The 27246-nt window shown below is 47.1% G+C and overlaps 2 protein-coding genes across 9 annotated transcripts in view; both read left to right on the top strand.

The window, feature by feature from the left end:
* The window catches only part of CDH13 (cadherin 13), a 980849-nt gene extending 968703 nt beyond the window's left edge, over nt 1-12146 (top strand). For all 5 annotated transcript variants that reach the window (XM_047710889.1, XM_047710891.1, XM_047710890.1 and 2 more), the window contains 2 exons: nt 1517-1735; nt 10592-12146. In XM_047710889.1, coding sequence (XP_047566845.1) covers nt 1517-1735; nt 10592-10599 — 227 coding nt within the window. In that variant the 3' untranslated portion in view covers nt 10600-12146. The remainder of the gene's footprint in view (nt 1-1516; nt 1736-10591) is intronic.
* Nucleotides 12147-23188: 11042 nt separating this feature from the next.
* HSBP1 (heat shock factor binding protein 1) lies at nt 23189-26324 on the top strand. Of its 4 annotated transcripts, none has more exons than XM_047711916.1 (4): nt 23189-23343; nt 23798-23864; nt 24491-24611; nt 26074-26324. In XM_047711916.1, the coding sequence occupies exons 1-3, from the start codon at nt 23299-23301 to the stop codon at nt 24607-24609; spliced, it is 231 nt and encodes a 76-aa protein (XP_047567872.1). In that variant the 5' UTR covers nt 23189-23298; the 3' UTR covers nt 24610-24611; nt 26074-26324. The 4 variants fall into 4 exon arrangements, with proteins under 4 accessions (XP_047567872.1, XP_047567871.1, XP_047567873.1 ...); XM_047711915.1 differs by having other exon boundaries at nt 26071-26324; XM_047711917.1 differs by lacking the exon at nt 26074-26324 and adding an exon at nt 25717-25917.
* Nucleotides 26325-27246: the final 922 nt, after the last annotated feature.

Below are 27246 nucleotides of genomic sequence, written 5' to 3'. Positions count from 1 at the left end.
CCACGCATTGGACTCCCTCTGTCTCCAGTAGCGAACTTCCCCAGCAACCGACCCAGCACGGTACCGTGCTCACCCGGCAGTGGTAGACTTTTCGAGCGGGATTGGGAACTACACATTTCATTAAGTCTTGAAAACGGGCTGTACAATTGTGCATAAAATTTTCTATTAAAAAATCTCATATGTATTGAATGGCCTTATCTCATATCTCATTTTATTAGTGCCTTCCTCTTGTTATTGATTCCATTGGCCTGTTTGTCTATTTTATTGCTTTTTAAAGAATGAGTTCTATTACACTGATTACTTTTAATTAAAACAGCCCTCCTCTTGTTCGAGGGGTTACTGCCACCTTTGCTAGTTTCTGTGGTGATAGCGGATTGCAATAGCCACCCACCAGCTCTTTCCAGAAAGTTCCAGCCAGAACTGTCTTACTTGAGCTTCTCATCTACATGAGACCCGTCCCGCAGCTGGGATGACATGTTGGTTATTTCTGCTGCTTCTCCTTGTGACCAGGACAACACTTCACCTGTTTCTGTTTCCATGTCTTTGCTCTGTTTTCTTCAAGGTTTTATTTAAGAGATAGATGACTTCTCAGTTCATTTCCTGGTCCCAGTTCTGTTTTTTGGTTTTTTAATGCCTATCACTGTTCATGCCCAGAAGGGGCATTTTTCCCAGTTTCATGGAAGTACAGTTGACAAATAAAACTTGTATATATTAAGGTGCACACTGCGGTGTTCCAAGATGGAATCTCGGGACACTACCTCAAAAACTAATGAGGTAATTAATTAAAAAAAAACTAATGAGGAACTGTATGGTGAATAACATAACACGGTAAAAAATTAAAAATAAGAGGGCGCCTGGGTGGCTCAGTGGGTTAAGCCGCTGCCTTCGGCTCAGGTCATGATCTCAGGGTCCTGGGATCGAGTCCCGCATCGGGCTCTCTGCTCAGCAGGGAGCCTGCTTCCCTCTCTCTCTCTCTCTCTCTCTCTCTGCCTGCCTCTCTACTTGTGATCTCTCTCTGTCAAATAAACAAATAAAATCTTAAAAAAAAAATTAAAAATAAGAGAAAAACAACAATAAGAAAAAGGTACACACTATGACGGTGAGAGAATGGGTTTTTAAGTCAGTTTTTCTAGATGTTGAATGCGATCATGACAGAGATGGTTCTATTGGTTTTATCAGGAGGAGTTCTTCGTAGGCAGTCATCTTCACAAAAAGGGGTCCCCTAGAAATAGATTATCACAGCACTGAACCATGGGACTCCTTGGCCGTGGAATGTTCTATCCGGTGCCGCCCGAGGCCACAGCCACCGGCCACATGTGGTTGCTGGACACTTGAAGTGTGGCTAATGCAACAGAGGAGCTGAATTTGAATTTTTAATGAATTTAAGTTTAAACGTGCCCGTGGCTATAAACCCACACGCAACGCCTGATTGGTGTGGTTTTCATCGCCAAAACCTCACCCTTTTATTTGGGAAGGTCTAACCGTGTCTCATGAAGGTCCTCCTTGTCTCCCCCAGATACGCACGCCCTGGTAAGCCTTCTCCAAAACCTGAACAAAGCCAACTACCACCTGCCCATCGTGGTGACAGATTCAGGGAAGCCGCCCATGACAAACGTCACAGACCTCAGGGTACAGGTGTGCTCCTGCAGGAACTCCAAAGTCGACTGCAACACGGCAGGGGCCCTGCGCTTCAGCGCGACCTCAGTCCTGCTCGCCTCCCTCTTCAGTCTGGCGTGTAAGTAGCCCAGCTCCAGGGCATGCGCAAGGGCGAGCACCTAACTGCACCAGTGTCCCTGTCTTCCGTAGAGCTTTCCAAACAGTTCATCCCAGAGGATGCGTTCGTTCTGGGTTTATGTCTGTGTCATAGAAAATGCTACGTGTAAAAGTGTTCCAGCTTCTGTTGGAAGGCATCTTCACGTCCCCCCACCAGCCAGTCTGAGGAATTGTGCAAAGACATTCTTTGCAACCCACAGACTAGGTGATGGGAAAATGTCCTGCTGATGCCACCAAATTTAGGCTACTAAGAATGTGCCGCGTTAGGTAACTGGTCTACCAGGGCCTCATTTCCCCCTGCATTGTGCGGAAGAATCTTGGCGAGGTTAGAGTAGGTAGTCTGCCTTTTTAAGAACAGTCATGAGAATTCAGGGAGGGAGGCTGGGATGTGGGAAAAGAGATAAATGCATAATTTTCACACATTTTTTTCCACTGATGGGTAGTAATGGCTGCAATATAATGAAGCATTATTTTAAACAAATGAATTGTTGGGCTGAGTTATATAAATGTGAGCATAAAATGAATAGATGTGTGTATCACATATTTCCTGTGCTTGGTGCACTGCCCAACGTTAACCTTAGCAATTACTCACATGTAGGTAATGCCATTCACATCCTCTTGGGCTTTGGTATTTATATTTTGAGAAGGTTATCGGTATAGGTAGGTATATCTATACCTATATAGGTATATATAGGTATACCTATACCTATATATATAGGTATATCTATACCTATACCTATCGGTATAGGTAGGTATATCTATATAGGTATATATATAGGTATATCTATACCTACCTATACCGATAGGAAGAAGGTAAGTGTGAACGGGGAACTCGAGAAATTGATGACTAGGGAAAAAAGGAATAGAAATTATTGGTTCCTCGTGACCGTGGTAAGTGGGGTCAAACCAGAGGTAAGGAGAACATCTTACAATGAGAAGTCTCTCTCCGGATGGATGAATGGATAGATGGAGTGATGGAAGGATGGAGGGATGGATGGATGGATGGATAGAAGGATGGATGGAGGGAGGGATGGAAGGATGGAGGGATGGATAGATCGAGTGATGGAAGGATGGAGGGATGGATGGATGGATGAAGGGGTGGAAGGATAGATGGAGCGATGGATGGATGGATAGATGGAGAGATGGATGGATAGAAGGATAGATGGATAAAGGGATGGAAGGATGAATGGGTGGAGGGAAGGAAGGAGAGAGGGAGTAATGGAAGGAAGAATGCAGAGAAGGATGAATGGATAGAAGGATGGATGGATGGATGGATAAGTGGAAAGAAGGAAGGATGGATGGAAGAAAATATATTCTTCTCTTTCTTTTCTTCTTTTTTTCCTTTCTTTTTTTCTTTCTCTTTCCTTTTTCTTCAAGAAATAAAATATTACTAGTAAAGGTGAAATCCCCTGTGTTTTTCTCCCCAGTTTCATTTCCTTTTCTCTTTCCCCAGAGAAAATACTATCATGACTTAGACTATATCCAGATGTTATTTTTTATGTTTACTACACACACACACACACACACACACACACACACATACACACAAACCCTGCTTGTAGTTCTGTTTTGTGCAGCTTGTCAAACTCCATGTAATTCATGTCATACTGAGCAGGATGTTCTGTACTGGCTTTTCTTCCTTCCCACATTGCATTTCCACGGTTCTTCTGTGTTATCCTGATTGGGGGTTGGCAAACTCTGACCACAAAGAGCTGGGCAGGAAACACTTTGGGTTCTGTGGACCATATCAGCTTTGTCACATTTTCCTTTTTATCACTCTTTTGTTGTTCTTTCTGTCTTTTGTTGTGTTACCGCTCTCCAAACGCATGAAACCATGCTGAGCTGGAGAGCCACACAAACACACTGTAGCCCAAGAGCCATAGGTCACCCCACTCCAGTCCATCCATTTAAGTGCTGGAGAGCATCTGTCCCACAGACACCGTGCGGTGAACTCCCCATGCAGCAGACACCCTGGGATCATTTACGATGCCCTTCGCCGATCAGTGCTATTGCACTAAACATCTGGAATCTGTCTCCCCACCAGCTTCACAAGTTAATCCTCAACAGACAGCAAGCCCAGCACTCAGTGTGGCTTCTGGGAATCACCGGAACTCACACAGAGCAGAGCCTGGGTACACTCGAGGGCAGTACTTCTCGTGTGATTGTAGAGAAGAAAGTGTGGTGCATGTGTCCGTGTGTGTGCGCGTGCACGCATGCACACATGTGCAAATGTGTACACAGAGAGAGAGAAGATAACGGAGTGGCTGCTCACACATCAGCCCTTATAAACCCAGTCACACAACATCCAAGCCAGACTCTCCATGACATCGCTTTGAAGAACCGAGGCTCTGCCGGGCGCGGCTCCCTTCTCCATGACTCTGGACTGACTGCCAGTGAGTTTTTCAAAGGGAGGCTTGCTGAGCATGGCGGACAAGGAAGCACGGATTTTGCCAAAGAAACGTAAGAAGAAAGAGCAGAAGTCAGTACTGGAAGAAGATGTTTCGTAAATACAATACAATACGCTGAAGAATTTCTTATCACCCCCGAGTCTGAGGCGGCCCAGCTGGACGTGCTTCGGTGGTACCTGTTGCTCAAGGACTTTAATAAGCTAACCATGAGGAAGGGGTACAGGCCCAGGTCACACTGGCCTCCAGCACATGGACCCAGTGTTTGTATATATATTTACACAATATTTTTGGTAATAATACGCATATCTGCTACTACCAATCCATATATTAAATATTAGTAAGATTTAACCTATCTGTACAGATTAAAGGGACTGTTAATAATGCAGCAGTATTTTCCTCTTCTCAAGCAGGGAGTTTTATCCTGGGCCTCCTACTTTGGAGAACTACAGAAGTCAGTACTGAGCAGATCCCCAAAGACTGCCCACTTGCCTCTCCCAGCTGATAGCTAGGATCACAACTCATCTGGGGCAGAATCACCTGGTAATTCCTAAGGAACGTATGTTCATTTTATACTCAAAATAGTATCATCAAGAAAAGACAGATGCATGCACACTACAGTGGAGCTGTCAAATGTGTTTTTTGTTCTCACAAAGGGAACCATCCCCACTAGCAGCACACAGCCATCCACTATAGGTAAGGCCACCTGGAGGCAACATCAGAATCATCCTGAAAAAGGAGCTCAGCATCTCCCTGCAGAGCTAGAAATGTCCTAGGTTTATACTCCACAGTGTTTTCACCCCAAGACGGGTAGGTTCAGCCCAAAGAAGAGTTAGGAACATGAGCATTCACCTGCTTGACTTCAGAAAGAACCTCCATCTGTCCGTATATAAAAGGCATAAGACTACATAATACTGTTCATTTGAACATTATAACGGTGCTCGTTTCATTATACACCTAGCGGGAGACGTCCTTCCCAACGAGGGAGGTACCTAACAAGATGTGTGAGGAGCGGGGTGAGAGCTAGCAGGAGTAAGGAACCGTGGGTATCCCGTGGCTCAGAATTCTTTGTAAGAGCAGAACTCAGAGTGGCCAACCCACCTGTGTAGCTATTAACATGACATTGACAAGAAGCAGAAATGGGCCTAAAACACTAAGCAAGGTGGGGTGAAGGTAGGAGCATCTACAAGCACTAACCTAGATTATAAAGGGCAGGGATAACAACTTCCTGACCCTGCTTAATGCTGCTTTGAACCAGGAGTTGGCAAACTACTGTCCGAAGGTCAAACATGGCCCACTTCTGTTTTTGTAAATAAAGTTTTATTGGAACACAGCCATGTTTGCAGTCAGCCTGCTACAACAGCAGCGTTGAGCAGGAACCACAGAGACCACACGACCTGCGGAGCGGAAATACGGATTCACCTGGCCCTTAACAGGAAAAGCGTGCCAACCCCTTCTTCGAAGCCTTGCTCTTAAAACCGCAGCGATCGCATCATACAACATGGCGGGAGGGGATTTTTTTTCCCTCCTCCCCTCAAATAACATTGAGATCCAGGTAGAACAGCTGAACCAAATACCCTAACGTCCCAGGGCTTTTTTATTTTCTTCACCGGCCCGGAGATGTTATCCCACTTTATAGATGGGAAAACAGGCTCGGAGACGTCCCAAGGTGCGTGGGGCGTGAGGCGTTCACCGTCAGACTGCCTCCCCGCAGGAAAAAAGTGGTAGAAACATTTCAGCTTGTTAGGAGACCGCAGAAGGCGTTACTGCCACTGAGAAGTGAAATGAGGGGTCTGTACCTCCTTTTCTGACAGCTGAAACTGAAGGGAATAAAACTAATGACATTGCAAGTGATAAAAAATGTAAATGGAATTAATTTTACTGCCAACTTCATTGTTGAAGGTTAGTGTTGCTGACACCGGAGAGCTGTGCTGTGCTCCCGCAGGACCCTCCCCGCGAAGCAGGCTGGCATCTCTATTAGGCTGTGTCTTGGGGGGCGGGGGGCTGGTACGGCGCTGCGTGGTGTGACACAAGCAGCTCCAGGGGAGAATATCATCCCGAAACCTTTCTGAAGAATTGTTTTAGGTTTAATTAATCAGCAATAGCAAGAACATAAAAAGACAGATCAGGCGAACCCCATTGACAAGTACCAAAATGAAATGTCTCTACATTGGCGAGGAAGGAGAATTGCATTGTAACCTCGATCACAATGAGAAAGTTTCAAGACGTGACCAAGATGAGCAAAGCAGCCGCTGAAAATACTTGTAATGCATTGTGTGAAGGTATTATTTGGATTCCATCAAATTCACCCATTTTGAGGGTACAGTTGGCTGCATTTCGGTAAATGTGCACACTTGTGTAGCCACACCAAGTATCAAGGTACAGTTTCCTCGTGTGCCTTTACTATTGACCCCCTCCCCTGAATCCAGACCCTCGTTGATCTGCCTTCTCTGATTATTTGCTTGCCTTTCTAGAATTTTCTATACACGGAATCACATAGACCATGTTGTCAAGGGTATCAATATATTGTTCCTTTCTGTTGTGAAATGTGTTCTGGGCAGAGACAGGCCTGGAGGAGCACCCAACCCAGGGGGAGAAGGCTGCCCCCTGCCCACAGATGGTCCTGAGCCGTGCTATACAGAGGTTCTATGGCCCCTTGAAGGGGTACCACTGTGTGGATAATGACATTGACCTCCCAGGGCTTCTAAGTGCCACGCACATGCAAACCTAAGAGCTTTACCTAAATTACACAGACTAGCTCATGTAATCAAGTCCACAGCCTTCAGACGTAGGATCCTTTACGTTACAGTCTGAATTGGCTTGAACACGATTGGAGACTTTTTTAATTTAGCAGGTTTTATTCAGTCCATTTTTTTTTCCTCAGTGACCAAAATTATTATTTTAAGTAATAAACACCACACTGGAAAATGTTTTTTTAGCAGCTTTATTGAGGTATAATTCACATAACATAAAATTTACCTGCTATAATTAAATTTATCTACTTTACTGATTCTGGTAAATGTATAGTATTCCTTAGCACCAAACTCTAGTTTTAGGACATCTCCATTACTGTGTAAAGTTATCTTGTGCCCCCTTTACAATCAGACCTCGCCCCTGTCCCAGCCCTGGGCAATTTCTGATTTGCTTTCTGTCTATAGTTATTCCTTGCCTGGACATTTGATTTGAATGGCAGCATAAAATATGTAGTCCTTTTCTTTTTTTTAAAGATTATTTGTTTTTTTATTTATTTGACAGAGATCACAAGTAGGCAGAGAGGCAGAGAGAGAGAGAGGAGGAAGCAGTCTCCCTGCTAAGCAGAGAGCCTGATGAGAGGCTCAATCCCAGGACCCTGGGATCATGACCTGAGCCGAAGGTGGAGATTTTATACCACTGAGCCACCCAGGCGCCCCTATATAGTCCTTTTCATTGGGTGTCTATCACTTGGCGTAATGTTTCTGTGGTTCATTCATGTTGAGACATATATCTGTAGTTTTTTTCTTTTAATATCGAGTAATATTTCACTGTATGGATATACCACATTTTTTTAATGCATTCACTGGGTGATGGATATTTGAGTTGTTTTCCAATTTGGGGATTGTATGAATTATGCTGCCATGAACATCCATATATGTGTCTTTATGGGGCACTGACCATGCTTTTGAGAAGAAATGTTTCAGCATCTGCTATTATGAATTTAGGAAAGGTCCAAGTTCCATGGCAGTGGTGTAGAACCTCAGGGATGTTTGGGGAACCAGGGACAGGACCTTGACAGGTTCTGCCAAGCATCTGCTCCCTTTTGGTATCTGCTTCAGCCTTCTATTAAAAAACCATGTCCTCATCAGGAACATTGGGCTGGGGGTCAGAGAAGAGATGAGGGGAGATGTGTGGGTCTTGATGTAAGATGACCACCTCCTGGGGAGGATGAGGGGTCTCATGGTTGGGAGGGTGTGGTCATGAAACCAAAGCCCAAATTATGAGCAACTCTTCAGAGTCTGTCATGACTCAAAGAGAATGGTGGCCCAGTAGCCTTGAGGATCTGGATCAGTGCTGGAAGAGGAGAGATCTGAGCTGAAGATTCACTTTTTGGCACTTCCCTGAACCACTTCTGGGGTGACATGTTTAGGGTGACATGGTATAATTTACAGATGGGCAGAGGTTACCTTCCTGTCAGTGCACATTTGCATAAATTCCTTAAGGATTTAGACTTGTCTCCAAAGGCAAGAGAAACAAAAGCAAAAAATGAACTCTTGGGACTTCATCAAGTTAAGAAGCTTCTGCACGGCAAGGACACAGTCAACAAAACTGAAAGGCAACCTCTGGAATGGGAGAAGATACTCACAAAATGTCTTTTCAGATAAAGGGTTAGCATCCAAAATCCATAAAGAAGTTACACAACTCATCAGCCAAAAAACAAAAACTCCAATCAAGAAATGGGCAGAAGACATGAACAGACATTTCTCCAAAGAAGACATCCAGATGGCCAACGGACACGTGAAAGATACTCAACATCACTCATTGTTGGGAAACACAAATCAAAACCACAGTGAGATGCCACCTCACACCTGTCATGATGGCTAAAATTAACTCAGGAAACAACAGATGTTGGCAAACATGTGGAGAAAGGGGAACCCTCCTGCACTGTAGGTGGGCATGCAAGCTGATGCAGCTACTCTGGAAAACAGTATGGAGGCTCCTCAAAAAGTTACAAATATGGCCCAGCAATTGCACAATTAGGTATTTACCCAAATGATACAAACATAGTGATCTGAAGGGGCACGTGCACCCAAATGTTTATAGCAGCAATGTCCACAAGAGCCAAACTATGGAAAGAGCCCACGTGTCCATTGACAGATAAATGGATAAAGAAGATGTGGTATATATAAACAATGGAATATTATTCAGCCATCAAAAAGAATGAAATCCTGCCATTTGCAACGACATGGAAGGAACTAGAGGATAAGGAACTCAAGGGTGGCACTTAGTGAAACAAGTCAGTCAGAGAAAGACAATATTACATGATTTCATTTTTATGTGGCATTTAAGAAACAAAACAGATGGAGGATATTTTTAAATAAAATTCACAGTGCCATTTAATATATTCAAGTCTTTCTTCAAATATGGGAGAATATGGCTGGACACCAGCCCTGCAGCCCAAGTAACTAAAGTTTACGATAATGGTGGCAAGGACAGTGAAAAAGTCATCTGGAAAGAAGAAATTAAATGCATTCCGGAGACTCCTGTCAAGGAATCACCTTTAGCCTTCCACCTTCCCAGTACCATGTTGCTTACACTTGAGTGACATCAGAGACTTTTTATCTGATTTTAGAGATGCTGCTTTAAATTTCCCAAACAGATAAGTAAGAGGATTAACCTCTAAAAGCCAGGAGGTACAGAGTCAGTGGGTGAGTTCGTCACACTGATCTGCCCCTCAGCAGGCTTTGAATGAAAAGACCCAAACTTTACAGAGTTACTCCATTATAGTCTGTCTAGCCATCGGTTCATTCTAGAGTGATCTACACTTACATGGTGGGTTGACCTGTACACTTGTTTATTTGATTATAACATGACTTTTAGCAGTACCATTGGCCTGTATAAAGCCAAGATATAATAATAATAATAATTAAGCAAAAAGAGCAGATTCCCACTCAGGCTATTATCCAGCAGAGGGGAGACGCGGGGCTGCTGTACATCTTAAGAATAAGCACAGTTTTGGTGACCTCAGTAATCTTGGACGAGACAGTCCAAGCCATGGAGGTGGAGGAAGGGGTCATGAGCCAAATACAGGCGGCTTCTGGAAGCTGGAAAAGACACAGAAGTGGCTTCCCCACTGGGGCCCCCAAAAGGAACACAGCTCCTCCAGCACCTCGACTCTAGCCCTCATAGGACCCATTTTTGGACTTCCGACCTGCGGAACTCTGAGAGAATAGGCTTTGTTATTTCCAACCACTAAGCTTGTGGCTGTTTGTTACAGCAGCCAGAGGAAACTCATACATCTTCTCTGAAGAACCACCCAAACCTCTCTCGCTCTCCCCTGTGACCGAAAATATAATATCCAGGATGCTAATCAGTCTCTCAGCTACCAAGTCAACTTGTCCCTAAAACAGCCGCATTCTGGGCTACCGTGCAAGGGACAGGGCTCAGGGTCACAGAGGCAATCGGCCCTGTGGGTCTGAGAGGAGGTGTCTGGCATGAGTGTTCTTAGATCAATCCAGCTGTTTAGACATAAACCGGCAGGACTATTCGCGCTCTCTTCGGATGTTATGCCAAAGAGGAAAAAAAATTCCCCCGGGGAAGTACCATGTTTATAAACGTGTTTATGACCGCGTGTCTGCCATTCGTCTGGTGCTTAGCTAAAACACTTTGCATCCAAGCTGTGCTATGCCTTGACTTAACTCTGAATCTTTCCCATTCAGGTCTGTGAGAACTCCTGACATTCGAAGCTTGACTACCAAGTTTCCATAGCAACAGGAAAAAGAAAAAAAAAATCCAAATCTGAAGATTGCAGTTTACAGCTCTCAAACGTCACACCTAGGCCTCAATTGTTCCAGATTTTTGTTTTCTTTGCGATTTCACCGGCTCTGTCCTTCACCATTTCTCCTTTAATTAACGGAATCTTCTGAATTTTCCCTGGCTGTTTAAAGATCACGGCATATGACTTGACCTTCTGGGAGCAGGGACAATGACTACTTTTTCTGATGTGTTGCCATGTCACTAGTCAGCACGTCACACACACAGCTTTGTGGGTTCGTATTTGTATATGTGTGAGTACCTGTATGTGTATATACACAGTATTTATAGAGAGAAACGCTACAGAAGGAACCTAGTTTTGATATGTCATTCTTCCTTGAGAGGTTACACAGAGAAAGGATAGAAGCGATGCACCTGTCCCCTCCAGGGCCGCGGGCCCAAGTGAGGCACTAGCCCAGACCACAGAGCTGGCACTCCTCCACTGTCCCCAGGGGTCCACGTGCCACCACCCCCCTGCCAGGCAGGTCCACAGAGAGGGAGAGCAGAGACCCAAGTCCTTCCTCTCTAGTAAAGGACTACGACCTGTTTTCACTGCCACCCCATGCCATGATCGTGAGCAAAAGCTGAGAGGAGCAGAGCAGCAAGTCTAACCATCAAATGCCAAGGAAAGGGCTGGAAAATTCTTCCAGGGGCACTCTCTGCATTTGTAGGTGTTCCGAATCCAGTCCCACCGGTTCTCACGAGGATGCGGATCGTAGCACAGAATAATCTCTCTCCCTAGTGTCCGTACATTTGCACATGTCATCGTGGAGGCCTACCTGCATAGAAGGAAATCGACAGGTGTCACGTGTGTACACATATATGCCCACATGTATAGACATCCCTTTCTGCACATACACATTTGTTTCCTATATACATAAAAGGCATCAAATAGAGTAAATACAGGTAGTTTTAAAAGTACCCTTTTGTGTGAATTGACTACCGTTGTTTGCAAACCTGAAAATAAAAGATGTTCATTATGTATGAAAAGTAATTGATTTTTATTCTGTGAGCATGTCAGAGAGGAAAGTCCGTGCTGTACTAAGATTACCTTCTTGTGGATACCCTGTAAAGAACCATCCGAGCTCACACCAAATTTTTCTATCAGATAAAACTAGCGACAGCCTGTGGCTTTTTCTTAGAGCTGGCCATGCACTAGGGTAAGGTAAGTGTCTTAGCATATTTTGATGCGGTTGCTTACTAAAGGTTTAACCCCACACACACACGCATGTGCGCGCGCACACGCAGACCCACGCTTTCTTATGCAATCTCTGTTTGCACCCGTGCATTCAGTCCGCCTTCTGTAGGAAGTAGGAGTCCTATGTTGTCTTTATCGTAGTGAAATTATGCAGATAGAGTTCCATATATTGTATTTGTTTCAATAGTAAGTCTTTTTGGAGCATATAGAATGGCAGATTTTTTTTTCCATTAAAATAAATGGGTATTGGTGGTTAAAACGGCTGGACAGTAGCTCTTCTCTGATTTCTATGTGTGTCTCGTGTTGCCAGTGCGAGGTCTTGCCTTAGTGCAAGTTCACTGTTTGGACCAGTCATCCGGGGTCCCCCATACATCTCCTATTGGTTGAGGGACTCTATAAAGCCAGAAGTCCCCACTCACAGCTGGGCCCGTGCACCTGTCTCGGCCATCATGATGAACAATTCCGAGCATTCTGCAGTCGGCCGTGAAGACGATGGCTATCCTCACAGAAGGGCGAGATCATCCTCAGGTCAGTGACTGCAAGGCCACAGTCACCAGCATCTGCCCACGGTCCCAGAGCGTGGGTATATCTCTCTTGAACAAGTCCAATGGCTCAGTCAGGAGATTCCACATCTCGAACATGACAGATTGGTCCTTCACCCGTGCACAGAGCAGCCCGGGGGAAGTGGGGAGGTCCGAGCCTGCACACTCACATGCTACGAGACTTCCTCTTCCGGCTTTATAGGTGCTCAGCAGCCGGGCCCATAGGCAGGCGATCCAACAATCGGAAACCCGCCCTCCCTCGTGAGCCTGGGCTATTCCTAGGGAGAAATCTAGGTGTCAAGAAGGCCATCCCCTCCAGTTAGCAAGGGCAAGACTCCTTGTCCCTCAAGCCAGTAGGCCCTCCCATACTTTGCACATCAAGCCACCAGCTTAACTTAGCTCAGAGCACAGAAAAATAAGAATGAGCACAGACTGCATCAGTAAATAGCGTCTGCCGTAATTTTCACCTACTTAAGGATGCTCCCGTCCGTAGGGTTCTCATCAGAACAGAGATACTGCTATTGTGTTTTTCGTGCTGATCCTTTAAAAAAAAAAAAAAAAAAAACAACCAATTCTTTGAAACCAAAGTGGTGGCATTTCCTCAACTACCGAATATTTTCTAACTTGCTCGGACACATTTACATTGTTTATTGAAAGCAAACATAGAATCAAAGCATTATTTCATTATTTACCAATGCATTTTTTTTTACTCCAAGTTATTGGGGGAAAAAAATTAAGAGCCAGAAATTGCTTTTCTCCATTGCTGAACACAAAACAGAATTTTATTTCCACTGAGCGAATGGTCGCACCTTCTTCACTATAAACACATCAATCACCTGAGTTTATTAAAAATTACTTTTTCTTTCCATTTTATACACAAGAAATGATTTCTGATCATTTGTTTTAGCAAAAACATGCAAACATTTTCCAATTTCAGAAAAGGTGACCTTCAGTACCGCCCCTTCCTCCAAAGGGACGTCATTTCAGGTGACTCTCAGCCAACTCCTGCAAATCTGAGCTGGAGAGCAAAATCAGTCTGGCTCCGTTTCGTGGTGGGTGTCAGGACTCAGATCCTCAAGGACCGTTTTTAGAAATTTTTTTTTTAAGATTTTATTTATTTATTTGACAGACAGAAATCACAAGTATGCAGAGAGGCAGGCAGAGAGAGAGAGGGAGAAGCAGGCTTCCCGCTGAGAGAGAGCCCGATGTGGGGCTCGATCCCAGGACCCTGGGATCATGACCTGAGCCAAAGGCAGAGGCTTTAACCCACTGAGCCACCCAGGTGCCCCCCATTTTTAGAAATTTTGATAATGTCCCAGATTTCCAAAATGGGATTCTAAACAGTCCGACAAATGGAATGACCCTTTACCAGCAAATTCTCGAGGTAGATCACATTGCATTTCATCCAGAATAAATACAGAGGGTCTTGATCTTAATAGGTGGCAACTATGACGTGATTAAGAAGGCTGTGTTTGATGCTGGGTTTAGTGCAGCTGGACCCGCACATGAGCTCTCCAGGTTGGTTCTGAAGGAAAGAGTTTGCAGTTCTCCTGGGGTGTATGAACAAGGTAAAAAAATATATATATGCATTAATAATGCTAATAATAATAAGGGTTTACATTTATTGATTGAGGACCATGCATCCAGCTGTACAAAATCCTTTACACACCTGTTAACCCACTGACCCATTAGAACAACATTACGAGGCAAGGACTCCTATCTTCTCCAACTTAGAGATAAGGACAGTGGACGCTCAGGAAAATCAAACGGCTTGCCCCAGGTAAGTGACCTCCAAAAGCCACGTGGTTTGGCTGCAGGGCTCTGTTGTTTCTACTTAACACGGTGTCCCTCCCAATGGCACAGCCGAACCAGACAAAATGTCTCCTGAAGACCAGAAAACCCTCGTCTGAAGCCTCCCTTAGCAGGACGATCTACCCAAACCGAGTAAACAGACCTTCTACTATTCCTTAGTTCCAAGAGCTGTCAAGAACCATTAACACCATTCTCAGTTCACACGAAACCTCAGAAATGTCTCCCTCACAAGATCATGTCTAGTATTTCCTCCCTTTCCTCCCATGGCTTGTGCACAGGCGCCTGGGGGACTCCTACCACACTGATCGGCTGTCTCAGGTGTGCGAAAGGACGTTCATGCCCTCCCAAGGACCCGGTCTCGGCCAAACCAACCCAGGGGAGGGAAAGCTCAGGGAGAAGCAGCATGGGGCTCTCAGGAGCCTGCCATGGGCTCAGCGACAGACAAATAAAGGATCTCCAAGCACTTCGGAGGTTTTCAACGTTGCACCTGAACCTGAACCGACAGGTAAATCACACCAAGGGGAAGGTGAGCCCTGAGGAAGAGTGAACTACCTTCTGTGTCTAACCACTAAGAAATAACGATAAAACTGTCACCGTCGCCATCATCAACAGTGATCTGCGTACACTTTTCACAAAGATGGTGCCTCCCGTCTTCTCTCCTTGTGTGGATACTGAAATTGGGAACGACTCATAATCGGGTGGTAAGACGAGTTCATAATGGTTCACCCAAAGCAACTAGCGGTTCTTTTGCTGTGCCACGTGTGTTCACCTTTCCCATGTCTCCCATCACTGATGGATTAGCCCACGGCCGAAAAAAATTCTGTAGTTCTGACCCTTATGTAAAAGCACATGCAGAACAGCTAGAGACAGAAGAAAGTGGTGGGATTGAAGGTGCAAATCCCGAGTTCCGATAAGAACTTCAACTGTCTAAGCGGAGATAATTTAGATACTCATCAACTTCAGAAAGGAAAGAAACCTCTTCCTGTCACTCACGCAACATCACTCTCATAACATTAATAATCACTGGTGTCGTTGAGCTTGAGAAGACTTTGAACCATTTTGTTTGGCTTCCAAGTGGCAGCTGGCTGGTAAGGATACAGTGAGAAGCAACAGGTGTAGGAGACCACAGAAAATGCCACCGTGAACCTATGAAGCCTTTGAGAAAGTATCTCATTAAAACACTGGGAGCATATGCTGAAAACTTCCATTTTCTGCTGCTTTTTTAAAAGCTTTTCTTTTAGAAAGCAAGAAAGCCATTCATTATCTACAATATATGCGGATTCAGATTTTTAAAGAGTTGAAAGCGAAGGCTCTAGGAAAAAGAGTGTGCGGTCGTGCACACATCGACACGGGTGGGGTGGTAAATTTCAGAAAGTGTAAAGAGATCTTTTTTTGTAAACACTCAAAAGGGATGAAAGTTTATCATCTTAAAATATTTCCTATCCTGGGGCACCTGGGTGGCTCAGTGGGTTAAAGCCTCTGCCTTCAGCTCAGGTCATGATCCCAGGGTCCTGGGATCGAGCCCCACATCCGGCTCTCTGCTCAGCAGAAAAAAAAAAAAAAAAACCTGCTCCCCGCTCTCTCTCTGCCTGCTTCTCTGCCTACTTGTGATCCCTCTTTCTGTCAAATAAATAAAATCTTTAAAAAAAAAATATTTCCTATCCTATCGCGGATGCAGTTCCTTTGGGCCCAAGTTGCTGAACTATTTACAGTACCTGAGCTGTAAATTAATGTCTGATCTACAACGTTTTTGCAAAGAAACTTGTAACTTGTTTATGAAATATTTAAATAAAGGTTATCTGAGATTTTTTTTTAAAGATTTTATTTATTTATTTGACAGAGAGAGATCACAAGTAGACGGAGAGGCAGGCAGAGAGAGAGAGGGAGGGAAGCAGGCTTCTTGCTGAGCAGAGAGCCCGATGTGGGACTCGATCCCAGGACCCTGATCATGACCTGAGCCGAAGGCAGCGGCTTAACCCACTGAGCCACCCAGGCACCCCGGTTATCTGAGATTTTTAATGTGTGTACTTGGCCTTAGACCGTCTTCCGTACCATTTCAACGCAGCAAGAGAGCCAAGGGACATTGTTTTAAATGGCACTCTGGTTGGCCTATAATGTTGGAAGACCAAGACTAAAACCAAATGATAGCTGACTGATGATTAACTCTGCCCCCTTCTTCCTTCATAACAGTCAGAGCCCTCTGGTGTGAGAGAAACAGATAGATGATAGATAGATAGATAGATAGATAGATAGATAGATAGATAGATAGCTAATAGTAGATAGATGATAGATAATAGGTAGGTAGATAGATACATACTAGGTAAATAGATGATAGATATAGATAGATAGATGATACATTGATAGATGACAGATAATAGGTAGATAGGTAGGTATGTAGATAGATTGATAATAGGTAGATAGATTGTAGATGATTGATAGATGATAGATAATAGGTAGGTAGGTAGACAGATACATAATAGGTAGAGAGATGATTGACATAGATAAATGATTGATAGATGACAGAGAATAGATAGGTATGTAAATAGATTGATAATAGGTAGACAAATGATAGATCGATAGGTGATAGATAGATAATAGGTAGATAGATGATAGATAAAGGACAGATGACAGAATGATAGATGAAAGATAGAAATAGAGAGCAAGATAACTTTAGGGAGGTCCTTAACAAAAGAGAGGAAGGGTGTTAATCATTAATAATGAACCAGATATTTTACATGTTTATGAATGTATATACATACTATATTATTCATAACATGTTATTTATATGAAATATAATTATGCATTACATAGGTCAGGTATTTAATTCATGGAATATTGGAATAGCCAGTATTTCCAGTGCACCGATGTGACAGCGAGGCTCACAAGTGAAAACTGTCTCATGCTAGGTGTCCCCTAGAAGGGGTGCACGTGACTCCCACACCGGCACTTTCCGATCTACCCTAACCCCGAGGTTGTATCCTCTCGCACACAACACACAAACTTGACAGCGACAAGATGAGCCACTCTGACAGGACAGCGTCAGTGAAGCAGAAGAAAACCAAACGTGCGCGTCAGTCTCTCGGAAACATTTCCTTCCTGCCCGGGGCCTCCGTCTCCAGGAAATTGCCAGTTTGGGGAAATAAATAGGAAACTGATTCCTTGGTAGCCCATCACGGAGACAGAGACGCTAATTTGCCACAAATAAGCATAAGAAACGTAACCCGACACTTCAAACCAAAAGGAAAGCAACTCAAGATGGATCGGGACCGCTGATCTCTCCATTCTTCTCCAGAAAAGCAATTTTCTGTCCTTTTGTAAGCATAGCCTCAAAAAGCCTCTCCTGCTCTTGTACACAAGACAAGGAATCCAGTGACGCTACCCAGGGCACACTCCAGAGATGACAGCAAAACTTGCTTCTCACATGGGAATCCAAGCCAGGAGGACTGGTACCAGGACAGAAGCATTTTTAAAGGAAATTTGCCAGAGCTCTCTCCGAAACAGAGCCCTACCCGTGCAAGGTGGATCCTGAAGACCCTGCCCAGCCCCCTCCCTGCACCCGCGGAAGAATGACCGGTGCTTTGAATGCTGCTTCTGTACAGGAGATATCCGGCGCCTGCAGAAAATTCCCAACTCTCCTTTCCAGGATTTCTCCGCAAGAAAAGTGGCTCGTTTCAGTGGCTCGGCAACATTTCCTTAATGCTTCCCCTTCGCCAATACAGAACGACGTGCGATTTTAAAGCAAGTACCACTTCTTTACCCTCTGCTTCCCTGTCTTCGCTTAGGTCAGAATTTTCTAAACTTTAATCCTATAAGAAGATCTTCATGATTTCACAACGTTCCTCTAGCACCTCTGCAAATTCCGCCCTCCCAGTGCCTCCGTATTACCAATTACCACTACAGTTTTCAATGATATAATTTCAAATTTATCATTTTTGCTGAAATGAATATATTTTCAAAGAAAAATGTATTACTACCGTGAACGAAAAGCCAGTGTCACTTGGGGTACGCTTAAGGTAACAATCAAAATAAATACAAAGGAAAATGGCAGAATAGAGGGGTCCGGTCCCTATATGTCCCCCCTACTTGACCCCACCCCCCCACTTCCCTACTACAGAAACACCAATTTTAATAAACACCCACAGATGAGAACTTATTTTGGGGAGCCCAGAAACATACCTGAAATGTTACAATATTGCCATGGAGCAAAAAAGCCAGAGGAGAGATGCATTGAAGTGGTTAAAAAAAAAAAAAGTGTCAGCTCACCCCACCTCCAAGGCAGCATAGCTCAGGGCCCAGAGAGATCTCCTGGTCCACAGCTTCCCCAGCTTTGCAGGACACTGCCCATGTGGGTCTTGTCCTGAGGAGAACATGGCAGGGGGGATGGGCACTACTGAATAGGCAGGAGACAGCTAGGAACAGAGAGAAGGGGGTGGCGGAGGGGAGAGCTTATAGCACCAGTGGATCTTAACAACGGGTCACAGATCCTGCTGCCTGGCATACGGTCTCCATCCACAGTCCTGCTCGCAGAGGGAGAGCACTCCACAAATGAAAACTGGAACTAATACGTTCTCCAGCAATCCCGCTTCTGGGTACTTACCCAAGGAAGTGGAAATCAGGATCTTGGAGCGTTCACTGCAGACTACCCACGAGCAGCGTGGAAACAAGCTAGGTGTGCATCGAGGGGCGAGTGGGTAAAAATCACGCGCTGTATATGTGCAATGGACTGCAATTCCGACTTTTAAAAGAAGGAAGTCCTGCCATTTGTGGCTATAGGGTGGGACCCGGAGGGCGTTATGCTCCATGAAACAAGCCAGACACAGAAAGACGAATAATACATGATCTCACTTACATATGGAATCTAAAATGGTCCCATTCATAGATGCAGAGAGTAGAACGGTGGTTGCCAGGGACGGGATGTGGGTGGGGGAAATGGGCAGATGTTGGTCATCGGGAACAAAGTTTCAGATATGCAGAGGATCCACTGTACGGAACAGTGCCTGTCACTGACAGTACTGGGTTATGTACCTAAAATTTGCTGAACTTATGTATACTTCCTACCACACAAATAAGAGTCACTCATAATAAAGGCGGCAGGAGGACACTGTGGGAGGTGATGGGTATGTCCATGAGCACGATGGTGATGGTTTCAGGGGTGTATCCTTATCCCCAAACTCGCTGAGTTGAAGGCATTACCTATGTACAGCTCTTCACATGGCACTCATGCCTCAATAAAGTTGTTTTAAGAAATAATAAAATGAAATAAATACAAGGAAGACCAAAAAAGGGATTACCTTTTAGCTAGGCAGTATGTCTACCTAAGGTCCAGGCAGGAGGCTGCCCTGTGTTAAAAGGAGAAGTGAACAAGGACGAGCAAGGACTCAGACTCAGTAAGACCCAACGGAGACGCTGCACCTGTCGCAAAGAGGAACGAGGAGCCATCGGTTCCATGAGTCTCACTTGGGTGGGGCCACATCCTCATACTGTCCAGAATCACTTCAGTGCCCTTTGGTAGAAACCAAACAAGCAAAACTGTATGAAGGGAAGGTTGCAGATACAGTAACTGAAGAAGACAGGTCCTTCCCCTTCTAGAATCTTCTCTTTCTAGAACCTTCTCTTTCTAGAATCCTTTCTACGCTCTATTGAGTGGAAGCACAGAACCACACAGGGTCACCTCCTTGGGATGGTTTTGTTTTCTATTTGTGTGTGTGTGTTGTTTTCTTTGTATATGCCCGGAGGAAGGAGTCCACGGGAAGGGACTGGTTAGTGGAGGAGGCACATTCCCAGAGTGGGTTGAGATGTCCAGGGCCCAGCCCCACACAGGAGGAAGGACACCCGGTGTGGAGGCAGAAAGGACCAGAGTCACACAGGTGCAGGTCCTTATAGAGACAGGGAGGGTAGGACCTAGGTGACGATAGTCTCTATTGTCTCTGAAAAAACAGAAGTTAAGGTCGTCCTTTGAGACAAAAGGGATGAAACACTGGGTTTGGAGAGACCGGGGAGGTTCGGGCCGTCCGCGGAAGGCGGGGGGGCTGTGGCAGGGGTTGTCCTTCAGCAGCGGCATCCGGCCACTGGGGAGACAAGCAGAGCAGGAGAAGGGCAGCTGAGACCAGCGTCGGGTCACAACGGTGCTGACGCAGCTGCAGCCTGGGAAAGACGAGTTACAGGTTCTCCACGCACCTGCGGTGACCGCCGCTTCTCTGCTTCCCGGGCACACGCAGCATTCCCACTGCCCCCACCACCACCACTCCGGTGGGCAGGGGCGCGTCCCTGAGCGGCCGAGGGAGGGGTGCGGAGACAGCTCAGATGGAACCAAAGAGCCAGTATGAAAGTATCACGTTAGCTCACGTAAAACCACACGGTCCTGAAAGGGGTAAAGGGAATTACTTCGGTTACACAACTGACCTAGAAAGATCTTGAAAAAAAAAAAATGCTAAGGTTTAAAACAAGGGTTGTTCAAAACTGACATTTTAAAGGTTAATTGCTAGTGCCTTACACATGATTCAATAGTTTTGCTAATGGAACAATATTCAGTTAAGTTCAGCGTGTCAACCTTACAAAGTTGTATCAGCCATGACTATAAGTCAGTGAAATTTTTGTGTAAAGCAGCTGTTTAAAAGACCTTGGTCTTGGTGCGCCTGGGTGGCTCAGTGGGTTAAGCCACTGCCTTCGGCTCAGGTCATGATCTCAGGGTCCTGGGATCAAGCCCCACATCGGGCTCTCTGCTCAGCCGGGAGCCTGCTTTCCCCTCTCTCTCTGCCTGCCTCTCTGCCTACTTGTGATCTCTCTCTCTGTCACATAAAAAAATAAAATTAAAAAAAATTTTTTTTAAATGCTTTTAAAAAAATAAATAAATAAATAAATAAATAAAAGACCTTGGTCTTCACACAGAAGAAGTACACTCTTTCTGCTTAAGTGTGGAGGGGGGCGGGGAGCCTCCACTAAATAGTGTCAAACAACTTTTTTTTTTAAGATTTTATTTATTTATTTGAGAGAGAGAACATGAGCAGAGGGAGGGGCAGAGGGTGAGGGAGAAGCAGGCTCCCACCGCAGGGCTCCATCCCAGCACCCCAGCTCATGACCTGAGCCAAAGGCACACGCTTAACGGACTTAGCCACGCAGGTGCCCCAAGAACTTTGCAATCAGGATAAAAAGGACTCCAGAACCTGCCAGAAACACACACACCCTAAACCAAAACAAAACCGTAGGTCCTAGTGCTGATTTGTGTTCTATGTCGCTCACGGCCGTAAACCGGGTCTGGCTACAAATTCAGGGTATGCGGATCCAGACTTCTAAGCGGAGTATGGGAGTCCCTGTGTTGGGGGGAAGAAGTGAGAAGGCCCGAACCCCACCCAGCCTTGGCTACTCATGAGCAAAATCATCCCGGAGCTTTATGTAAACACTTCATCAAGGGGGATTACTTTACCAACTACTTTGGGTTAAATTGGGTCTCCTCCCCCCAAAAAAGACATGTTGAAATCCTAACACCTAGTGCCTCAGAATGTAACTTACTTGGAAACGGGGTCTCTGCAGATACAAAAAGTCAAGGGGAGGTCATACTGGAGTCAGGTTGGTAAATCCAATAGGACTGGTGACCTTATAGGGAAAGAGAGATACAGGGACTAAGCCACACGAAGACAGAGGCAGAGAGGGGTGGGATGCGTCTCCAAGCTAGGGAATGCCAAGATTTGCCAGCAGCCCCCAGAGGATAGGAGAGAGGTGCGGAACCGTTTTGTCCCTTGCAGCCCTCAGAAGGAACCAAGCCTGTTGGACCCTTGATTTCAGACTCCTCATCTCTGGAGCTGTGGGAATATAAATGTCTTGTTTGAAGCCACCCAGTTCGTCGTACTTTGTCATAGCTGCCCCAAGAAACGAATGCAAGGTCAAATATATAGGGAGGAAAATTCTCAAGCAAGGCCCCAGTCGAAAATAAATTCATGCTTGAAGACCGAGTCAACAGGATTCTAGGCAATGGCCATAGATCTTTCTCAAGCTACTGGTTTTCAGCTGAGGGTGACCCCCACCCCGCCCCTGGAGACACAGGGCAGTATCTTTGGTTGTCACACTGAGGTGGGGGGTGCTACTGGCATCTAGTGGGTAGAAGTCAGAGAAGTCATTCAGCATCCTGCAATGCGTGGGCACACTGAACCCCACAGCTCGAGGTCCCAACTCAGCAGCAACCCCCTCCTTAAAGACCCAAACCCAGCCTCTGGACCCTGCCGCCGACCTCCCCTTGAGCAACCTTGAGGGCGGTTGCGCGGTGGGGGGGCGGGTGATAGGAAAGGGGCTGAGGGGCTCCCTGGAGGCTGGCCGCGTTTCGTAAGGCGGGGTTGGTGAACCCGTGCGGACTTCACGAAAGGACACAGGATTTCTACACCACCCAGCACTGTTACACTGAAATCAAGAGTTAAACACCCCCTGCCCCACCGCGCCAGCACCCCCACTCGACCGTCTGGGGGGAAGGGGGGACAGGGCCGTCAGGGCTGTGATCGGGCCTGCAGCTGGGCAGCTGGGCGCGTGGTGGGTGGAGCCTCCCACCACCGGTCCTCGGTTTCCCCTCCAGCGACCCGACCCCCTTCTCCGTACTAGGGGCTTGCGGGGCTCTGCTGGAGGACAGGCGGTGGCACAGGCCTGGGCTTGGCACCTCGCAGGCGCGCAGTAAAGGCGTCCGCCCCGGCCTAGACAAAACCAGCGCGACCTTCAGTCGCGACCTGGGAAAGGACCAAGGTCACCACCCCTTCCAGCGGCTCCCACTGCGGCCCTGGAGCCCTTTTTCTCCGCCCGGGCTCCGGGAACTGGGGGAGCGGGGCGGGGCCTCCTGGGGGCGGGGCCTCCTGGGGCGGGGCCAGGCCGGGCGAGAGGGGACGAGGCCTCGCTCGGAATGGAAACGCTAGAGCGCAGGCGCTTCCGGCGCGTGCTGCCAACTACGACTCCCACAACGCCCCGCGGTCCCGCGGCTGCCTCCGTCGTCGCGAGAGGAGGCGCTGGGGGCGGTGCGTGTGCGCGGACAAACGGAAGTGTGGGTGACGGTTGAGCCTTCGCCGCCAAGCTGGGAACCGGGGAGATGGCCGAGACTGACCCTAAGACCGTGCAGGATCTCACCTCGGTGGTAAGGGACGCCTCGCCGGGCCCGAGGTCGCGGAGCCGCCGGACCGAGGCGCCTTCGGCAGCCGCGAAGCGCCAGGTCCCCGGAGGCCGGGTTTGCAGTGGCTCCGCCGGCGGAGGCCCCCCCCAGGCCCAGCGTGCCCTCCCCCCAGCCCCACCCGCCTGACCGGAGCCGCCGCCCCCGCTCCCCGCACCCCCAGCGCCCCCCCGCCCCCCTCAACACCCCGAGGCCTCCGCGAAAGACCCAGCGAACCGCGAACCGCTGCGGCCGCGGCGGGAGGGGGTCTCGCCAGCCAGTCGGGGTCATGGGGCGGGCGGGGGAACCGAAGCTCGCGGGCTGGGGAGGGGGTGGAGGACAGCGCCCGCCGAAGGCCTCAGAGCTGCCCAGGGCCCCCGCCCCGACCCCAAGCAGGTGTCCCAGGGTGAGCGCGAGGGGGGTCTGTCTTCCTGTTCCTCAGGTGCAGACACTCCTGCAGCAGATGCAAGATAAATTTCAGACCATGTCCGACCAGATCATTGGAAGAAATATCCTTTGTGTGTGTGGTCAGCCTCCGTGGGCCCTTGGCTCCTGGGGTCCAGGTCGCGGTGTTGATAAATGCGTGGTTTGCAGGCCAGCGGCAGGCAGTCAGTTACCACATTTTTAACTTTGACTTTATTCAGTGAGCTTGGATGGAGTCTTCCCGCGCGGTTCTGTGCCAAGAGCTGGGGATACCGCTGAGCTCCACCCCTGGCCTCCAGACACTTCCAGTCTAGCTACTGTTGCTAGGATGACTGCACTGGGAACTAAGCTCTGGACAGCCATCTCTCCTCTGGGCCTCAGCCCGACCTGATGAAGAGGTCGTAGTGTTGCCTTTGTTTAGCCATCGCAGACTCGCCAGCTTAGAGAAGCGGACTAGGAGACGAGGAGAAGGTCTCCGGGACTAGGAGAGGGCGGGGATGGCGTGTGAGCCGTGCCCCAGACTCGTGCCCCAGACTCGGTACTCGTAGCAGCCAGAATTTAACCCTACTGGTAGGAAAACTAGTTTCACAGAGACGGTTGTGTTTCAGGCCATAGTGTCCAGCCCACACACACACACACACACACACCCCGCCCGCAGAGGGAAAGGATGAGAGATGGGCGGGGCTGGTGCTTGTGGCCTTTAACTTGTCACTTGATGACATGAGCAGTCGCATTGACGACCTGGAGAAAAACATTGCGGACCTCATGACACAGGCTGGGGTGGAAGAGCTGGAGGGTGAGAACAAGATCCCTGCCACACCAAAGACTTGAAGGTGAGGGAAGCGACAGTCTTGGGGGGAGGGGTGTCCACGGAACTTTGACATGGCCAGGCTTTCTCGTGATCCGTTCCCAGCCACGATCCCAGGAAGCGTCTCTTGTTTTCCGGTTCTTGTTCATTAGCCCTGGATCTTGAGGAGTGAGGGTAACTGGTTAACATTTAGGTAATCACGTACTTATTTCATGGAACCCAAATACCGAGAAATGTGTGCTGTTGGCCTGAGAGTTCTTAGCACTGGCAGATTTGGGGGGGTGGTTCTTTTTTTGTAACCCAAGTCCCACATTGCCACCCTCAACTTCATAGATGCCTTGAATTCTAAGGGTTCTCTTGGAAACTCCCCTCCACCAGATAAATGCCAGGACAACGCCTGATGATGACTTGAGTGCAGTGGGCGAGGCCACAGCAAGTCTTCATCCTCGAGTTCATTTAAATTTCCACTACAGGGCGCCTGGGTGGCTCAGTCAGTTAAGTGTCTTCCTTCTGCTCAGGTCCTGGGATCTCCGCGTTGGGTAGGGCTCCCTGCTTCTCCCTCCCCCCGCCGCCTCTGTCCTTCCCTCTCTCTCTTAAATAAATAATATCTTTAAAATTAACTAATGAATTAGTTTCCACTACGTAGTTCCGGATATCTGAGGAAAGATGGATGACCCAGTAGCCTTGTAGCAAGACAGCAAGTTGCAGCTGGCAGCCTCAGTCTCCCCATAGTGGGTTTCTTGCTTATAATAAGGCTTTTCAGGACATGTTGGTTACCTCAGTGCAACCTAAAAATCATTTTGAAACTCCCCTTTCCCTCACCCCATATTTAGCATTTCAGTTCCCGACAAAATTAAAGTTTACTGAAAATTCTTAGGTAACTAGACTACCAAACAGAATATACAGTAAAAGGCACCGAATTCCTTTTTTAAATGTTCTGGGCATGTCCTGGCTGGACCAAATTAGAAGGAGCTGTGACACGCAGGTCGCTTTGAAGTCCCAGGAAGAGAGAGACTGGGGAGCTAAAAGCCTTCGAAAGTGGCTGTCATTTTAATAAGAGAGCGGATTATTTCGCTGTGTGAGTAAATCACACGCTTGTTCTGTGTGTGCTGTCCTCATTATTCCTCTAGAGCGATGATTTGGAAAGTGTCCTGCCTGCCGTCAAAGCTTCTCTGGGTCTCGTGCCACACGGTGGTCAAAAGTCCCATCCAGTGAGGGAGCACATCCGTTGGAGGACCACAGGATGCAGACTTTGCGAGTGACAGGGCTGATCCAGAGGAAGGAGAGCTGGGAACGGATTGATACGTTTTTAAATAAAGATTTCCAATTAAGTCTGTTGCGGTATCTTTGCTGGGGCATCGCGCAAGGAAAGGACGTCTAGCCCAGTAGAGGCCTCGAGAGGACTTGTACCATTTGACAGTGCTACATGTCCGTGTGCTCTGTCCTTGTAGGAGCATAACGTGTTGATGGTTTTTCTTTTCCAGCAGGCGGCTAATTCCCCCTGAAGTCTGGAACAGCATTTTCACAAGCCGAGAGAAGACCGAACGGCTTTTTGAAGGAACTGCTGTGTGTAGACAGGTTTTCTCCCCTGAAGTGTGTGTTCTTCTTCCCACGTGCTGTATAGTCCGTCTGTAGCGAGATCCTCCCCGCAGTGTCTTGAACTTGGTAACTCCACATCTTGGACCTTGGTCATTCGTGCTGTTAAATATTAAACACTAAAATTTTGGCGGTTCCTACATAAAATTGTCAAGTTTTTTAGTGTATTTTTGGGAAGTCGTTGTTTTCTATTGTTCCTTTTGTAGTAGTTGCTGTTTGATGAACTGTTGCTGTGTAGGTTTTTATTAGACATCTGGTAGACCTTTCAGTTGTAATTAGGTTCGGTGAAGGAGGGCATGTGGCACGTTGAGGGCTCTAATTCTCAGCACAGAATGTTGAGCCGGCACCAAATGGCATGCTGGTGATCCTGTTCACATGGTTAAAAGGCCTCTAAAAATTGTTGATTCGGAAACGTCTGGCACTACCCGCTTGCCGAAACGCAACACTGACCCTCAGCGTCCCATGTTAAGTCTCTGAGGCCAGAGGCTGGCACTGACAAGTGACCACTGCCACTTCCGTGCGAGCATTGTTCCCTTTGCAAAGTGACTCAACCGCCCGATGTTCTGAGGCGCTCATTAGGTCGAGTTTTGCACAAGATTGGCATACTTGCGTAGGCCCCTGTGCTGTCCGTCTCTGGTCATCACCATAGAAAATGCGGCAGCGTTTCACAGCCCAGTTCGCCATCCTGTCTGGGAGCTGCTGCTGCTGCTCGGGAAGAGGAGCAGAACAGGAAGACCACGTGCAGTCCGTGCCGGTTGCTTGGCTAGAAAATGATAAATGATTTGTAACTGGCTCCAGTTCTTAAGACTTCCTTCTTTCAACTCTTTCTTACCTAAATTCTTACAGAATCGTGGTTTTATTGTTGATTATAGAAGATAGGGATAATACTGTTTTGTCACTCAAAAAAGCGGTGCCCGGAGTGCTAAGCCCAGAGACCAGGATTGACTGTGCCGGAGACCCGTGCTATTGCCACATCGATGGGACCTTGTCCATGGAAAAAGAAAAGTGGAGGGAGGGGACAGTGCTTCTTAGAAGGAAGCCCTGAATGTGCGGGCGCAGTGTGA

This window comes from Lutra lutra, chromosome 17 (assembly GCF_902655055.1).
Source record: "Lutra lutra chromosome 17, mLutLut1.2, whole genome shotgun sequence".
NCBI lineage: Eukaryota > Metazoa > Chordata > Mammalia > Carnivora > Mustelidae > Lutra > Lutra lutra.
The sequence above is the reverse complement of the archived record's forward strand: the minus strand, read 5'-3'. Positions and strand labels throughout refer to the sequence as shown.

What these genes read in the sequence shown, in the direction of transcription:
- HSBP1 (XM_047711916.1), top strand. Translation starts at nt 23,299, where the DNA reads ATGGCCGAGACTGACCCTAAGACCGTGCAGGATCTCACCTCGGTG. An exon ending in TGCAGGATCTCACCTCGGTG is followed by an intron (nt 23,344 to 23,797) that starts GTAAGGGACGCC and finishes CCTGTTCCTCAG; the next exon opens with GTGCAGACACTCCTGCAGCA. An exon ending in CGACCAGATCATTGGAAGAA is followed by an intron (nt 23,865 to 24,490) that starts ATATCCTTTGTG and finishes TTAACTTGTCAC; the next exon opens with TTGATGACATGAGCAGTCGC.